Raw genomic sequence first — 15,872 nt, forward strand, 5'->3', positions numbered from 1 at the left:
TGCTACCACCACCTCCGGTGCTGCAGTGGGACAGCAGCATCCTGCCCTGCCCGGCTTTGGGTCAGCACCAGGTGCTCCACACCCATTGCTTCCATACCCTTCTCCTCCAGTACTGCTCACCCCTTCTGCACATCAGAGGCTGTAGAGGCCACAGCAAGGGACAGGGAACCCGTGCACCTCTGCTACCCCGGGAGCCAGCACATGGCCATGGAAAAACATTAATCCCAGCACAACCTGTGAATTTTTGTTGCAGGTGTGCAATCCCCCCTTGTCATGATCTGGAAGCGCCCCTGCTCCCCCCCGTTCTCCCTTCTGCTGCCATGTTGCTTCACGTGGCTCCAGGCTCTGCTCACAAAGCCTTCTTTGCAATGCTCCGCAATGCCTTTCCTGGAAATGTTTGCAATAGGATCAAATCTTCCCAGAAATCTCCGCTGCCACAAAAGGAAATCCCTCGTGCACCCCTGGCCCAGGAGAAAAGCACTCAGGGAGGTGGGAACAGCTGTTTTTTGCTCTCTTACCTCAAGCCAGGCTTCCTCCTCAAACCACTAACACAGCTGTGGCTCTGTGCCTATCCACCTCCTGTTATACTGCTCTGCTCTACATACCATGCATGTCCCAGGCAGCAGCTGCTGGCAGTGGGGTGGGATGGGGGAAAAGCAAGGCAGGGGCTGCTCTGAGCCTCAGCACCGTGACCACCACCAGCTGCACGCTGTGAGTGCCAGTGAGAGAGGGAGAGAGGAGGAACAAAGGAGGAAGAAATCTGGTTCTTTGCTCAGTTCGGCAACTTGAGAGGGGAGAGCAGTACAACAGCTCGAAAGGAGAACATCTCCTCGCTCCCTGGGATCTGCACTTTCCCCTGACCCCAAAGCAAACCCTGCCCAAAATGAGAGGATGTACCTCTGCAGCGGTGAGCACAGCGTTTAAGCAACCGTTCCCACATCCCAGCCTGATTCAGCTCACTGCTTACGTACATTCTCATGTTGAGTCATGCCAGGATGCTGGTCTGGCCACAGGGCTTCTGTCCCACACACAGCAGCCCTGGACCTACATCGCACCCAGTGCAGGGGCTGCACTGCAGCATGGGGCTGTGCCAGTGGGCTTGTGGATGGGCAAGGGTTTGGGAAGCTGTGACAAAGCGCTGCACCCAGACACCAACCACATGGACAGAGCTGCACGACACATAGACAGACATACAGACAAAATAGAATACAGTCATTTTATTTTCTATTAGCTTATTTGGTCTGGCAGTACCTGTGGGGGAACCCTCTGCTGCCTGTTTGATAGGAAGGCACGGGGAAAGGGACGCAGCTCCAACATCATGCAGGCAGAGGCAGAAGCTTCCCACACTCCTCTGTCCCACTGGACCCATAGCATCTGAACCCTGCAGGGTTTCTTGCAATTCCAGTTGATATCTGACACATGGTACCACTGGTGCCAGCTGCATTCCTGCTGGGATGGGCTCCTGCAGCAATGCTTTCAGCAGTACAGAGGCACAACCAGAAGCCACATCCGTCATCTGGCTTTGACTCTTCTTTTCCAATCACCTCAGCAGCTGGAGAAATAACTATGCCAGGCATTTACGGTCCTTGCTGCCTTGCTGCTGGTACTGAGAGAGTCCCAATGGGATAACATGGCTGCAAGATGGCAGAGGCAAGCTATCTTACAAGAACAAGTCACTTCCAGCTGGGCATCACCTCCATGTCCTCAATGCCACACAACCAGATCCTGCTGTGCTCCCCAGCAACACGGTGGTTCACTCCAATCCAGCCCCATCCTCTCCCCACTCTCGGGGTGCCCCGTGGTGGGAGTCCTGCTGATCTCCCTCACACGATGCCATTGCGTGTGGGGTGAGTCCGTACCCGGTAGATGATGACAGCTGTGGCTGGGCACAGCAACAGGGCTGTCATGACAAGGATGGTGGCCAGGATGATAAGAACGATGACCCAGATGTCCAAGATGTGCTTGGGGAGGGCAGCGGGATCAGCAGGGATAGGGAGGTCCATCCTAAAAGGGAGACACAGAGCAGTGATGGGGCTGTAGAGCCCAAAGCCTCCCCAAGGAGACCACGTCCAGCTTCGGGCATGTGCTCTTTGCAGAGCAAACAGGCTTTGGCCAAAGCTCCTTTGAGACACTGTGGGATTTACGGAGTGCTTTGATGCAGCTGGATGGAAGCCCGGGGAAAAAAATGTTCCCTGTTAATTGCTGCTGCAATTAAAGGAGCTGATGGAGCAAAGCTGCCAGCAGGCATCCCACCAGTCACCCGCTCACTTCAGGGTCTGCTGGCAGTGCAGAACGATGCTGCAATGAGGCACTGTGGACAACCGGTGGGTGTCCAGCCCCAAAGCAGCTCTCCGGGGAAGCAGAGCACTGGAACGCGTGGTGCCACGCAGCCCGTGCTCACAGCTCCCCACACCCCCCGGTTCCCGCTGAGTCACGCAATTAACGGCTCAATTAGCAGCGCTGCTTCGGCACCACACGGTGGGCATCACCACCGCGGTGCCTCCCCTCCTCCTCAGCAACTCGAGCGCGCTGAAAACACGCGTGGGCTGCGCTCCCGGCGCCTCCTCGACGGGGCGGGGGTCCCACGGGTGGACTCCGGGGCTGTTCCACGCCCGCTTGGTGCGCTCCGAGCTTCCCGGGACCAAGAGCGGTGCCGACGGCCACGCGTGGCTCGAGGCGGGGAGCAGCACCGCGCGGCACGAAGCGAATCCCACGGCGGTACCCACGTCCCGGAGCCGGTCCCCTACCTGCGGCGCAGAGCGGAGGCAGCGTCCCGCCGAACACGGCCCCGGCACGAAGCGCGGAGCCGGGGCGGCCGTCGGGGGAGGGACGGGGCGGGGAGGGGAAGCGGGGCCGGGCGGGGGAGGGAGTGGGGGAGGAAGCCCGGAGGGGAAAGAGGGCTGGGAGCTCACTCTCCAGAGCGAAGTCCGAGCCCCTGCAGCCCGCTGTGAGCGGGAGAACAAAGGGGATGGGGTAACGCGGCCACTGCTGTGGGGTGCGGGGATGGATGTGGGATGGATGCTCCGTGGGACCAGTGATACGACTCCAGGGTTACGGCATGCTGCTGCGTCAGGGGAGGGTCAGGAAAAGGTTCTGCACCAGAGGGCGGTGGGCATGGAACAGCCTCCCAGGGCGGGGGTATGGGCCAAGCTGCAGGAGCTCAGGAAACGTTTGGACACCGTTCAGCCATGGGGTTTGTGTGTTCCTGTATGAAGCCACGGTTGGGCTCGATGGTCCCTGTGTGTTCCTCCCAGGTCATGACACTCTTTCATCGTATTCTATTGACATTTCATGACTGAGCACCATCACAGTTCACTTCCTCCAGCCCAGCAGCCCTACGCTCAGAGCCAGGCAGGAGCCCACAGCAGCTCACCCCTCATCAGCCTCCAGTGCAGCCTGGGATAAAGCCACACGGGGTCTTATCGCCATGCAGAGGAAGCATCACAGCTGTGGGTTTCCTTGATAGCCGCACAGGAAGGGCAGGCGGCTGCTGAAGCTGCACGACACCGCAGGGTTCACACAGAGGGACCTCAGTGCCATGCCCAGGAGCTGACTTCATGCAGAGCACAGCACCCAGACATGACACACATCAGCAGATCTCTGGGTTGTTCTGTGCTGCTCACTTCTCAGTAAAGAGTGGCTGTGCCTGAGCCCTGCACAGGGACAATCAGGAGCTGCAGGCACAGCTGGGGCACTGCTGCTCTCCTCCTCCCCACAGCCAGCGCACCACTTAGGAGGCAGCTGAATGCAGCATTGCAATGCTGCAGGAAGCACCTGTGCAACGTATAGGCAATGCAACGCTGCAAGAGGCACCCAGGCCATGCACGCCCAATGCAACGCTGCAAATACCCATGCAACAAAAAACAGTGCTGCACTGCGAGAGGCCACGCGCATCCATAGGAACACTGCAGGGGGCATTCAGGCTCTGCAGGCCGTACACGAGCTCTGCACACAATACAACAATACAACAGGGCGTCAGCGCGCCATCTAGTCCCGCCCGGCGCCGCAGGGGTTAAAGTGGCAGGTCACGTGGTCTCCACCGCACGCGGGGGCGGCGCAGCGCGGTGACGTAAGCGCGGCGCGGCGCGTGGCGGCCGTTCCCTCCCAAGATGGCGTCGCTGCTGCAGTCGGAGCGGGTGCTGTACCTGGTGCGCGGCGAGAAGGAGATGCGGGCCCCGCTGTCGCAGCTCTACTTCTGCCGCTACTGCAGCGAGCTCCGCTCCCTGGAGTGCGTCTCGCACGAGGTAACGGCCGCCCGGCCGCGCAGCGCCGGCATACGGAACGGGGCGCTGCCCTCCGTGCGCGCCTATTGGCTGCCTCGTTTGTCGTTTATTCGCGACTCGCCTCGTTATTGGCTTGCGGCTCCAGCCAGGGGTGGGCACAGCGCTGCCCGGGCTTAGCGATGCGATTGGCTGTCCATGACAGAGGGGGCGGTGCCTCGCGGTGGATTGGCTCAGTGATCCTGTCCATCTGCGGAGCTTGGGTTTTGATTGGCGAGATCGCACGGGGCAGGGGCGGAACCGCGTGTGGAGGGCTGAGCTCCTGCGGGGTGGTGAGGCCTTGTCCCGGGCCCGGGTGGCCGCTCGGGCTCCCTGAATCAGTTGCCCGGTTATACTGTGAATTAAGAAAGCATCAGAGGCTAAAGAAACGTTACGAAAGGCATTAGGTTCCTTGAAGAGGCGTGTCTGCAAGCCGTAAAACCTCCCAGGAGCAGAAAATAGATGTGTCACCACCTGCCTCCATCGCGCTGCACCCGGGAGGCCTCAGGCCTGGCTGTTCCTAGCTGTGGATGTTTCCTAATTTGGGCAGGGTCTCCTTCCTGTTACCGTTGTGCTAATTGACAACGTCAGTTTGTGGCAGCAAAACATTTCCTGAAACGTGTGGCTTCGTGCCCACTGTAGGTACAAGGCAGAATAAATGTAGATGGGAATGGCAAATAGTGCATTGCAGCCTGTTGTCCGGACTCAGAAGTGACGCTGTGGAATCTGCAGTCATCCAGTCCCCGCTGTGCCTTTGCCATGTACCAGGCAGAGTGCTTTAAGTGCCTTAAGAAACCTTCCAGCGTTATTAAACATCAGTTTTTGGCTGAGACAGCCTGAGGTTTCAGATACTGAAAGAACACCTCAGGTTCTCTCTGGCTTCGCCCACCTGTCCGCAGGCAAAGCCTCATGAATAGCACAGCAGTTTCCAGCTGCAGTCTGTGTGCTGCAGCATGGCAGAACAGTGACATGTCTGTGTTGTCCCTCAGGTGGATTCCCACTACTGCCCCAGCTGCCTGGAAAACATGCCATCAGCTGAGGCCAAGCTGAAAAAGAATCGGTAAGGTTCATTTGTCATCAAGGGCCACCATTCAGAGCAGCTTTGTCCTTATGTTGTGAGCACACAACCACAAGTACCTGAAGCCCCCTTCAAACGTTACTTCACTCGTTACCTTTTGGTTTGTCTTGGGGAAAAATTGTTTTCCCGTGATGTTGATTTAATCTTAATTTGCCTATTGAGTGTGTGTTCCTGTGCCTGTGGACAGAGATAGGAGCACTGTGATGGGCTGACGATTGGACTGGATGATCTTGGAGGGCTTTCTCAGCCTTAATGTTTCCATGATTCTAAGGCCTTTCTCTCTCCAGGTGTGCTAACTGTTTTGACTGCCCCTGCTGCATGCACACCCTTTCCACTCGGGCCACCAGCATTCCTGCTCCGCTCCCTGATGACCCAGCCAAAACTACCATGAAGAAAGCATATTATTTGGCCTGTGGGTTTTGCCGCTGGACTTCCCGGGATGTGGGCATGGCAGACAAGTCTGTTGGTAAGTGATGTGCAAAAATACAAGGGAAATAGCAGTCCACCATGTCTAGTGAAGGTAGAATACAACCAGCCTAGTTGATGGCTGTATGATAAGTATAAGGTTTGTCTAGATTTTGAGTTGCAGTTGGGAAATTAACAAGAAAATGCTTTTTTGGTGAAATCTCATCTGAAGAGCTGAGTTAGTGTAACATCTGACCCACTTCCATGCTGGTGTTACCTGACCTGTCAGAAAGCTGTCAGACGTGGATCTTTGTCAGTAGGTGTGCTCCCTCCCCTGGCTGAGAGCTTGCTTCAGTCTTTTAAGTTGCTCAGTCTGACAGCACAGAAATCTAGCTCATTTCCTGTTACTTCTGTTTGCTTAGGCTTATTTCAGAGGTATTAGTCAGTGTGTGCCCCTGTTTTTTCTCTTCATGACAGAAAAGGAACAAAGCTTTTGTCTATTTCTCAGTCCATAAGACATGCAGAAAATATGTATCAGGCTCCAGGAACGAGGCTGAGTAGAGCAGGCAGTTTCTCTTTGACTCCTAGTGTTCATGACTGACGACCTAGAGGTGAAGGTGCAGAGACATGGGCAGCTGTTAATAAGAACATGTAGTTATAAACTGATGTGCATACTGCCATAGTCATCCTGGGTGCTGTTCTGTATTCCTCAAGCAGAAGTTGTTTAAAAACGCAGTGTAGAAGCTGGACAAGTCACTTCAACCCAAACCTGCCCATGAAAAGCTCATAGAGGTATATATTTATGCAGGTACAAACTTGAAGAACTGTGATGGTGAGAGTAGTAAATATAGGGAAAGCCATATTTCAAAGCTAGGACTGAAGCAGGTGGGTGTAAGGTGTGATTTCTGTGTGGAGTCTGGAAATCTCCTCAGGACTTTGTTTTATTCTCTTGCAGCTAGTGGTGGCTGGCAGGAACCAGAGAATCCTCACACACAGAGGGTGAGTGAAGGGGAAGGCCACCCTTAGGCTGAGTTGGCATCAGCTAAAAAGAGCTGTTAGAGGTGCCAGGCCATCTCGATCTTGTTTTTTGCACCTGTACAATTCTTCTGGTGCCATGTCCAGTTCATAATCTCTGCCTTGACTGAATTCAGTGGAAGGAAGGCCTCTTAGAGGCTTACCCATGGATGTCACAGTATGAAATTGCTTGTTTGGGAGGATTTCCACTGCAAACGTAGTAACAAGTGGCACTGTTAAAACTGCACTAATGAGTCTCTGTGTGTCTGAGGAAGGCTGCTACCTAATGAGAGGTGTTCTTAACCTTCGACAGAGCACATCAAATTTTGCCTTACTGGTCTACCTTTAAAACTCTTCATAAGTTTGAAAGCATGCTTTGGAAAAACTAAAGGATGAATCTAAACGGGGACAGTTACTAACTGGAAAATCAGAACAGGATGCTGTTTTCTGGCAGGCCTCATTCCCAGAGGAACATCAGTTTGTCACCCATGGTGTGCATAAATGAATGTTAAGGCACAGCAGCGTCCTTGATGTATATCCTGTGATATACTGGAACTAGGAATGAAACAATTAGCAGGAACCCCAGCTTGTTCACACTGAAATATTGCAGCTGGTGTGATGTTTGTTCTTCTTTCACTGGTATCTGTTCCTCTTCTTAACTCCAGATTAACAAGCTGGTTGAGTACTACCAGCAGTTGGCTCAGAAAGAGAAGATCGAGCGGGACCGGAAGAAGTTGGTGCGGCGCCGAAACTACATGCCTCTGGCCTTCTCGGTGAGCTGGGAGCCCTGTGCTCTCAGAGCAGGCAGAGTGAGGCACAGCAGCCTCAGCTTGGAAAATGGTTGGGTAGGAGGGTAGCATGATAGGGCTACTTTCTCTTTCTGCTTTCTCTTCTTTTTTTGATTGGGAATAACATGAGGAACACGCGCCAGGATTTCTTTAGGGATGAGGAGTTTTGCACCCTTTAATTTGTACTGTACTGCATTTTTCTGTAATAGATCTCTCTGATAGTGTCAGAAGGGTTTGTACTTGCCAGGCAAAGGAGTACATATCCAGCAGTGAAGTGCACTGCAGCTGTGGTTACGATGTGCAGCCTTCTAAGGAAAGTTGCATACTGCTGCTCAGTACCAAATCAGGATTGTCCTGCACTTTGCTGCATGAAGTCTCCACTGAAATTAATTAAGTTAAGACTTGATTGTGGCCTGAATTACTTGTTCATTGTAACTGTCAGGTAAACGCTTACTTTGTTCAGCTGGATGACTGCATATGCTTGCTACTTCTCAATTAACTGTGCCTGCTCTGTGCCCTTGCTTGTGTCTTATGGCTGCATTTTTTGTCTCCGTTGCTACCTGCTGCTATTTTGGGGGCTCTCCACAGCAACACACTATACATGTAGTGGTAAGTCTTTTTCACCATTTCTGCTGGTGTTAAAGCTCTCACGGTACCAACTGAAGGGCAGTAACATATTCTGCTCTTCACCTCTCCTCAGGGCCTCTGACTTGAATGTGTATAGAGCAAAAGCACCCAAAGGCTAATTAGTTAGAGGGTGACATGTTTAAAAAAACATGGTTTTTGTTAGTTTGAAAACAGGGCTTTGTCTTTGGGTAAGTAATTTGCACTTGAAAGGCAGTTCTTCACAGATCTCAGCCAAGAGGTGTCCATCTGCATACCTGAGGGAAATGGTACTAATCTCAGTCTTCTGATTCTTGAGGAACCACCAGGATAAGGCTGATGCTCAGATTTCTCATTTGGTAAGAAATATATTTTCAGTTGAGCCCAGAAGGAAGATCTGTGCTTCCAAACATCATGTGTGCAGTTCAGCTGCAGAAAGCAGAGGAGTAGCTCAGCTGTTCCTGCCGAGTGGTTGTGCCTGGTGAGAGAGACAGACCGTTAGGTAACAGAGCTCATAGGAAATGGAACCTTCCAGCATCTGTAGGGAGCATTTCACATGGCCACAGAGCCACGTCTGCCTAGTTCTTGTGCAGTTGAGCTCTCACTCTGCACAACTGACAAGCAGTTAAGGGAGAATACGTTAGTACTGTAGGCTGATGGTTTAAAAACAAGTGTCATAAGCAGTACCCACAAACATTCGTCTCTTCCCATTGTTTTCTCCTCACTCACAGTTTGAGCAGGGAAAAAAAAACCTTGAGAGGCCTCGAATACCTTTCCCTTTTTGCTTTAATTTGCTTGTTTCCCTATGCTTATCATGCAGCTCAAATATGAGTTTGCAGTAGGTCTTGTTGCCCTGGGAGGAAGCAGACCTCAGGCTGACGATGCCTTTTTGTTCCTGTAGGACAAATACGGCCTTGGAACCAGACTTCAGCGCCAGAGGCCCGGTGCTCCCATCAGCGCTCTTGCTGGACTCTCGTGAGTGTCACCTAATAGAAAAAGTGCATTTTCATCTCCTTGTGCACTGTTGTCTTGCACTCCTAGCACCTCTGCCTTCTGTGGCATAACGCAGTGCTATCCTTGCTGTCTGTCAGAGCATTTGTGCTGTGTTTTATGACTAAGTTTCCTGGCGTTTTGCTTCAGTCTGAAGGAAGGAGAGGATCAAAAGGAGATCAAGATTGAGCCAGCTGATGCAGTGGAAGAAGTAGAACCCCTTCCTGAGGATTACTACACGAGACCAATCAATCTGACTGAAGGTAATACCTTAATATTGTGTCCCTTTTGCCATTCATTTCATAACACAGATGGTGTTTGGAAACGTGTCAATGGGTTCCTAGTGGTTTAAGGTTTTAGCATGCTGGGGTTGAAATGGTGTGAAATTTGTGATTTTCTAATGGTGCTTTTGATTGCAGCTCAGCAAAAATAAATACATAAATCAAATAAGGAAAGCTCGGACCCAAAACCAACAGGCTTCTTTGCTACTGTTTCATTTTTTTCACTGATTGTAATTTTTCTGCATGTGACATTGGGGTGAAGGAAAGACCTGACATGCTTTTTCAAATGATAGCAGATAATAAGGAAGTAGTTGTGCTGCTGGGGAGTTGGCACCTTATCTGACCTGTTGAGTAACAGTTGTGCATTATTTTGACATCAGGTTGGAACAGCTTACATATGCTTGTGAGACAGTTGACTCCTGATTCAATCAGCACATATTGTAGATTGGTCCAAGAAATGTAGGAGTGGATAGGATAAAACAGCAGGAACAGGAAGCATTCTGAACTTTCTGCTGAGGTGGTTCTAAGCAGGACAGATGTCCTCAGTTCTACAGGCCCACAAAGTTCACACATATTAAATTATTCATAAAAGATTTTTGGGAAGGCATGGATGGTCTCCTTTCCTCATGAGACTCTGTCAGTGCTGAGAAAATAGGATGCTGGTGAAGAAGACAACTTCTGCGTTGAGGGAAAGGCTGCCAGGTGGCTGGCTGCCCGTTAAGACAGTGGTGAGCCTTTTTTATGGAAGAACACCGTGGGGAGTTTGGCTGCTGAAGTTCCTGTGTAACTGCAGTCACTAATTCTTTGTGTGAGTCTGAATTACGCAAGCTCCTTGCTGCAGACTTTGTCTCTACTCAAGCAGCTCCCAGCTGTGGCAGTAACAAAGCCATGAAAGCTGACTTGCCCTTTGCACACATGCTGTTAGGCCAGTGTGTATGTGCAGTCTGGCTTGAGTTTCAGTGCGTGGGTAAGTTGTAAATTTGGTCTTCTCTGTGTCACCCAGTGACAACACTGCATCAGCGCTTGCTGCAGCCTGACTTCCAGCCAATCTGTGCTTCCCAGCTCTACCCACGTCATAAGCACCTCCTGATCAAACGCTCACTGCGCTGTCGGGTGAGTAATGACTGCAGAACAGCACTTCTAGGCTCACAGGACTTGGGCTATGGGAAATGAGCTCTGCATTTCTTTTTTTAAGAGAAACTGCTCAAATGCTTCTGGTGGTTGAATACTGGAAGCAGCATGAGGAGATTAGGGAGGCTGTCGCATCTCTGATGTGATGACAGCGCAGCTGCCCCTTCATGTTATTGAAAGGCTTGTAGAGACACAAATATGGACTTGCAGAAGAGTCTGTGTGTCCTGCCACACAGAAAGAGAAGAAAAGCAGGGAGCTGGAAAGTGAAGACGGGCAAGAATTAAATCCAGTTTCAGAATGTTTTCTAGGAAATCATTTGTGTCAGGCAGTGCCTGTATTTAAAGAGTAGCCCACAAGGAGGTCAGCCTTGGATTCCAGTTATTTGTGCCTTCTTTCTGCTCCAGTCAATGTCTGAGTATTTTTAAGCTTGGTTCCAAGTTGTATTTCTGAAATTGCACCTATAGAACTGATAAGATACTGATACAAAGTATCAGTAACTTGCCACCATTGTGACTACATGCCCCCCAAGATAGCTTTATGTGTACTGTGCTACAGGTTGGTAGTGCTGTGGTTAGGTGGCCCTGTGCCTGCAGCTCTGGCTCATCTGTTTGTGAGCACACGCTATCTTTTGGTGCTAACAAAAATATCTTTGTGTCTAGAAATGTGAACATAACCTCAGCAAACCAGAATTCAACCCAACATCCATCAAATTCAAGATCCAGATGGTTGCTGTGTAAGTAAGATGTGGAGGGTGGGGCCACCAACTGCCTACCAATACTTAGAGCCTTATATTTTCTTTTTTATTTTTGAGCTTTGACCTTGTGTGTAATTGTGTAATCTGTTAAAATGACATAATCAGTTAATTTATGTATTTGAGTAATTTGTAGTAAGTTTGCTCGCTCGTGTATTGGAAGCTTGCTGAGGACCTCAGCAGTCTGAAAAAGGCAGTGCATGCAGTTCAGCCCCATGTAGTAGCAGGAGTTGTAGGTTTAGCCTTAGATAGCAAAAAGGCTCTTCATTTATTTGCTTGATGTAAGCTAAGCTCTGGTATCATTGAACATGCTAGCCAGATGCTTGTGAATACTTACTTCAACAGGTTACAGGCAGCAGTGCAGTTTATCCCATTCATTTGCTCTGTTGTTCTTTTAGTAACTACATCCCTGAAGTGAGAATCATGTCTATTCCCAACCTGCGCTACATGAAGGTCAGTTCTTTCTTGGAGAAACACGTTAGGGTAAGATATAACTGAGAGGTGTGGATGTGGGATTGTTTCCTGAGGGCTCTGCTAGCCTTGTTCAGAGAGAGTGCAGGGCTTAAGGGAGCGGTCAGAATAGGAGTGCCTGCACTTGTCACACCGTGTGAGTAGATTACAGTGCAGTCTGATGTCTGGCATAACAAGTACATGCTGGTGTCTGAAGAATAAATGGTGTGGAGAGCTGCATGATGTTGCCAGCATTCTGAAGGAATGGGGCTGTTTGCTGTCCATCCTTTGAGAAAGCAGTGTGATTTTTGAAGGTGCCGATCAGTCGCACAGTGGGGGTACTGACAGTAATGATGGCTTTTAGCATGATGACTTCTTGACTTGCAAGTCTTGAATCTTTCCAGGAAAGCCAAGTTCTTCTGACTCTGACCAATCCAGTGGAAAATATCACACATGTCACGCTGCTGGAGTGTGAAGAAGGAGACCCTGACAACGTTAACAGCAGTGCCAAGGTATTGTACCTGCTGTGCAAGCCAGGCCTCTTCCAAGGCTTTCTGCTCCCATTTATCTTTCCTCATGTGGACCTTTAGTCCATACTGACTGTGTTTCCTTTTCTTCCTGGGAGGTTTAAATTACCACCATCAATGTAAACATCAGCTCTTAATGTATTTTAAAATTCTGTCTGATCATTGAGATCCAGAGCCCAAGGGAGAAATATGTGACTTCACAGATAAGAGTTGTAAATAGAGACTGCCAGAGGAAGGAGAAGCCAAGGGTAAATCATTCTGTTAAGCTGTAGGAGAGCTTAATTCCCTCAAAGAGAATTACTTTGTCCTGTTTGTGGTGTAGATGGTGGTCAGTACTGAAAGGTTTCTGTTGGTGTTTTGTTTCAGGTGGTAGTTCCTCCCAAGGAGCTTATTCTGGCTGGCAAAGATGCTGCAGCAGAATATGATGAGCTGGCAGAGCCTCAGGACTTCCAGGATGACCCTGAGTGAGTGCTGTCTGTCCTGTAGGGACCCTGTCCCTGAAATGCTTGGCACTTTAACCAAGTAGTTTGCTTTGTACTCTCTCTGTTCAGGGTGCTTTTTTCTTTCTTCGTTTTTAATTGTTAATTTGTTTAGTTTTGTGATCAGAGAGGAGCAGTGCAAATCTTTCTCTTCTGTTTGTGGTTTGGACTGTTCAGAAGACATTTCATCCCTTCAAAACAATTATGGTGTTAGAGCAGTTCAGTTATAGGTGTTGGTACTGATTCTCTCTTCAATACTCTTGTAATCCTTTCCTTTGCAAGCAGAGGGTTCAAAGAAGTGATGGGAACCACACAGTAGTGTGTACAACAGAGGTGCCTCCAGCTTTAGCATTGAAATACACCATACAGCCTCTTACAGAGCAGCTTGAACCATGTATTACGGCCTTTCTCTGTTGCATAACTAACTAGGTTCATAACTTTCATGGCCAAAGCAGGCATGTTCTGTTCTGCCAGCAGCTGCCAGCTTAGAGGAGGGTAGTGCATTCTGATCTTGAGGCAGGAGGGGCTGTGAGTCCCCTGGGAAAAGAGCAGCAGCCGCCAACCAGAGCAATTGTTCTAGTGAGGCATGTTCAGGCCGTGGGCTGTAAACTGAGCATCCCTCTTACTTTGTGCCAGAATAAATCTCTCAGAACAATAGATGGAGAACTCAGCTGACCCAGTTCTTTTGTTTTCTGTTTTGCAGCGTTATTGCCTTCAGAAAAGCCAACAAGGTAGGAGTTTTCATCAAGGTTACCCCGCAGAAAGAGGAGGGCGACGTGACCGTGAGCTTTAAAATGAAGCACGAGTTTAAAAACCTTGCTGCTCCAATCCGGCCCAGTGAGGAATGCGACCAGGTCTCAGAGGTCATCTGGCTTACCCACCATGTTGAGCTCAGCCTCGGTCCAGTGCTCCCCTAAAAGCTCCCAGCACTCGTGTCCCCATGGCTGGCTGCAGGATGGACTGTCAGTGAAAGAATGCACCCTGGTGAAACCTTCTGTGAAAGCTCCTGTGTGATGTGTGGGTGTGTGCCATGGGCTGCAGCCAGGCCGTCCGGAGGAGGCTGCGTGGGTGAGGGTGCTGTGGTTTGGGATGATTTGTTCTCTCTTCTTATCGTAGTGCCCACTAACTAAAGCTCTGCTTCCCCACACTGCCACAGGCTAGTTTAACTCGCAGCACGTGTTTCAGCACGCAGATAGAGCTAGCTTTCTCCAGATTTGTGTTACTGGCTGAATTTGGCTTTATCGACAAAAAAGAAACCCTGTTGTTTTTCTTCTTTCAAGTCAGCCCACGAACCTAATGTTACATACACAGAAGTGAACTTTTTCCCCACATGGAGCTATGCCCTTCTCAAACAAACATTTTAGGAGGTGGCAGTGTCTGCTGCGTTACTGACAAGTCTGTTGCTGCAGCATGATGCTTTCTTTCCTTTGTTTTTTGCTTCCTGTTAGGATACCTCAAATAACTGTGGGGCACTCGGATGTACAACCCTTTCTGTTCTTGTGAAAAAAACACTCTGGCACATGCAGTTTCCTTAGCCAAAGTGGTAAATCTTTTCACAAAGGAAACGGTCACTTTGTCTTCAGTCCCAGAACATGAAATACTGCAGTGCTCATGGATCTGACTGGCCACCAACCACACTGTAGGCTCGTCGTTTTGCAAGGTGGATGTGGTAGTGTGAGTTGTTAGAAACTGGGAAGTCCCATTGTGCTACATTTCTTTACTGAGGTGAGAGTGGTCCTGAGAGGCTGCCTGTCAATCTTCGTATTAATAAATGTGTGTTAATAGGGATAGCAATCAGTACTAAACTTGGAGAATTGAGATTAGCTCTAGCATACAAAAAACTACTGAGGCTGTCCAAGTTCATACTGTCTTTTCCAGCTGTGGGAGTGGGGGTATAAAGGAGGAAAGGCTGTTACACTGTAACTAGCATACACTGTACAAAAAAAAAAAAAAACATTATCTGGGGTGTAATGTGGCCATAGCCCAAACTAAAACTTTAATTAAGAAGAGTGTATGCAGGATACCGAATGCCAGTTCACTGCAGTAGGACAGTGCGAGTGGGTGAGATTGTTTGTCCTTGGGTGACTTCAATTTCATTCCCAGTTCAGTGTTTACTTTCATTACCTGTTTCTGATGGAGCTTTGATGTGCTGGCTTTGGGAGGTGTTTGTGTATCAGCCAAGGACAGCTTTGTTGCTCACGATGTTTGTGCTGTGGTTCTGCCACCCCAGAGCTGCAAACCGCTGTGTGGGAGAGAGGGATAAGGCCACATCTCCTGCAAACCAAGCAGCCTGCCTTAGTGTGCCCAGAGGGCTGGTTTCCCTGTGCCTGGAAGGGAAGCACATGCCTTACAGCCCTGCTCCTGCAGCACCTCCCAGAGCAGCAAGTCAGCACGTTTACAATGCCTAGGTTACACACAGGTGTACAGCATGAGTTTAAGAAGTGTAGTTTGTATTTATTAATGTATAGCGCTAGCGTCTGCTGCTGTTTTACCTTCCAGATAACAAAACACTTAAACCATGGCCATCAGTTCTCTCCTTAGCCGCAACACTACTACCTATGGAAGCAGCTTTTGGGATGCTGCTGGCTGATGGAGCCCTCTGGCTGCAGCTCCCGGTCCCAGTGCCACCGCAGGCATTGGGATGGGCTTGGGCTCTGCTCTGTGCTCCTGGACAATGAGGAGCTGCTGGGCTCTGTGCCTGCCGACAGCTGCTGGGGGCGCAGATCGGTGGCTGTCCGAGCAGTCCGGTGTGCTCGGTGAGATGTTCCTCTCCTTTAGGTGCTTGTAGGTGATAGCAATGCCGTGAGCTGTGTCTGTCCGTCTGTCTGTCCTTGCTCCCGGGTCGCAGGAGTTCTTGCCCATCGGTGTTACCCGTAATGACAGGCGACTGTTGCCTTACTGCTTAACTTCATGTAGTAATCTTCAATAAAGCGACCTTGGCTCTCAGGCTCTGCACTGTTATTTACACCGCCGTTAATGGGGAAGTAGTAACAATTAAAATATGAAAAGCTGAGCACCCCTGCCCTCCCACCGCCTTCACTCCCGCTCGCTCCTGCTGATTCTGCCGCGTTGGCTCATCTCTATGGTTGTCTAGGACAGTGCCTAGAGCGCCCCC

The 15,872-nt window shown here is 50.1% G+C and overlaps 2 protein-coding genes across 2 annotated transcripts; one reads left to right on the forward strand and one right to left on the reverse strand.

The window, feature by feature from the left end:
• Positions 1-1,202: 1,202 nt before the first annotated feature.
• On the reverse strand, positions 1,203-2,808 carry SMIM3 (small integral membrane protein 3). Its single transcript, XM_042826444.1, has 2 exons — positions 2,748-2,808; positions 1,203-2,004 (listed from the first exon to the last, which is right to left on the reverse strand). The coding sequence occupies exon 2, from the start codon at positions 2,001-2,003 to the stop codon at positions 1,824-1,826; it is 180 nt and encodes a 59-aa protein (XP_042682378.1). The 5' UTR covers position 2,004; positions 2,748-2,808; the 3' UTR covers positions 1,203-1,823.
• Positions 2,809-4,101: 1,293 nt separating this feature from the next.
• Positions 4,102-15,703, forward strand: DCTN4 (dynactin subunit 4). The gene is made up of 13 exons (XM_042826517.1): positions 4,102-4,244; positions 5,249-5,319; positions 5,625-5,803; positions 6,698-6,741; positions 7,422-7,529; positions 9,049-9,122; positions 9,288-9,400; positions 10,422-10,531; positions 11,210-11,283; positions 11,700-11,754; positions 12,156-12,263; positions 12,645-12,742; positions 13,461-15,703. The coding sequence occupies exons 1-13, from the start codon at positions 4,110-4,112 to the stop codon at positions 13,672-13,674; spliced, it is 1,383 nt and encodes a 460-aa protein (XP_042682451.1). The 5' UTR covers positions 4,102-4,109; the 3' UTR covers positions 13,675-15,703.
• The last annotated feature ends 169 nt before the right edge of the window (positions 15,704-15,872 follow it).

The sequence above is a fragment of the Centrocercus urophasianus genome, unplaced genomic scaffold (genome assembly GCF_019232065.1).
Source record: "Centrocercus urophasianus isolate 14NV4802_14NV808 unplaced genomic scaffold, USGS_Curo_1.0 seq_26, whole genome shotgun sequence".
NCBI classification, from domain to species: domain Eukaryota; kingdom Metazoa; phylum Chordata; class Aves; order Galliformes; family Phasianidae; genus Centrocercus; species Centrocercus urophasianus.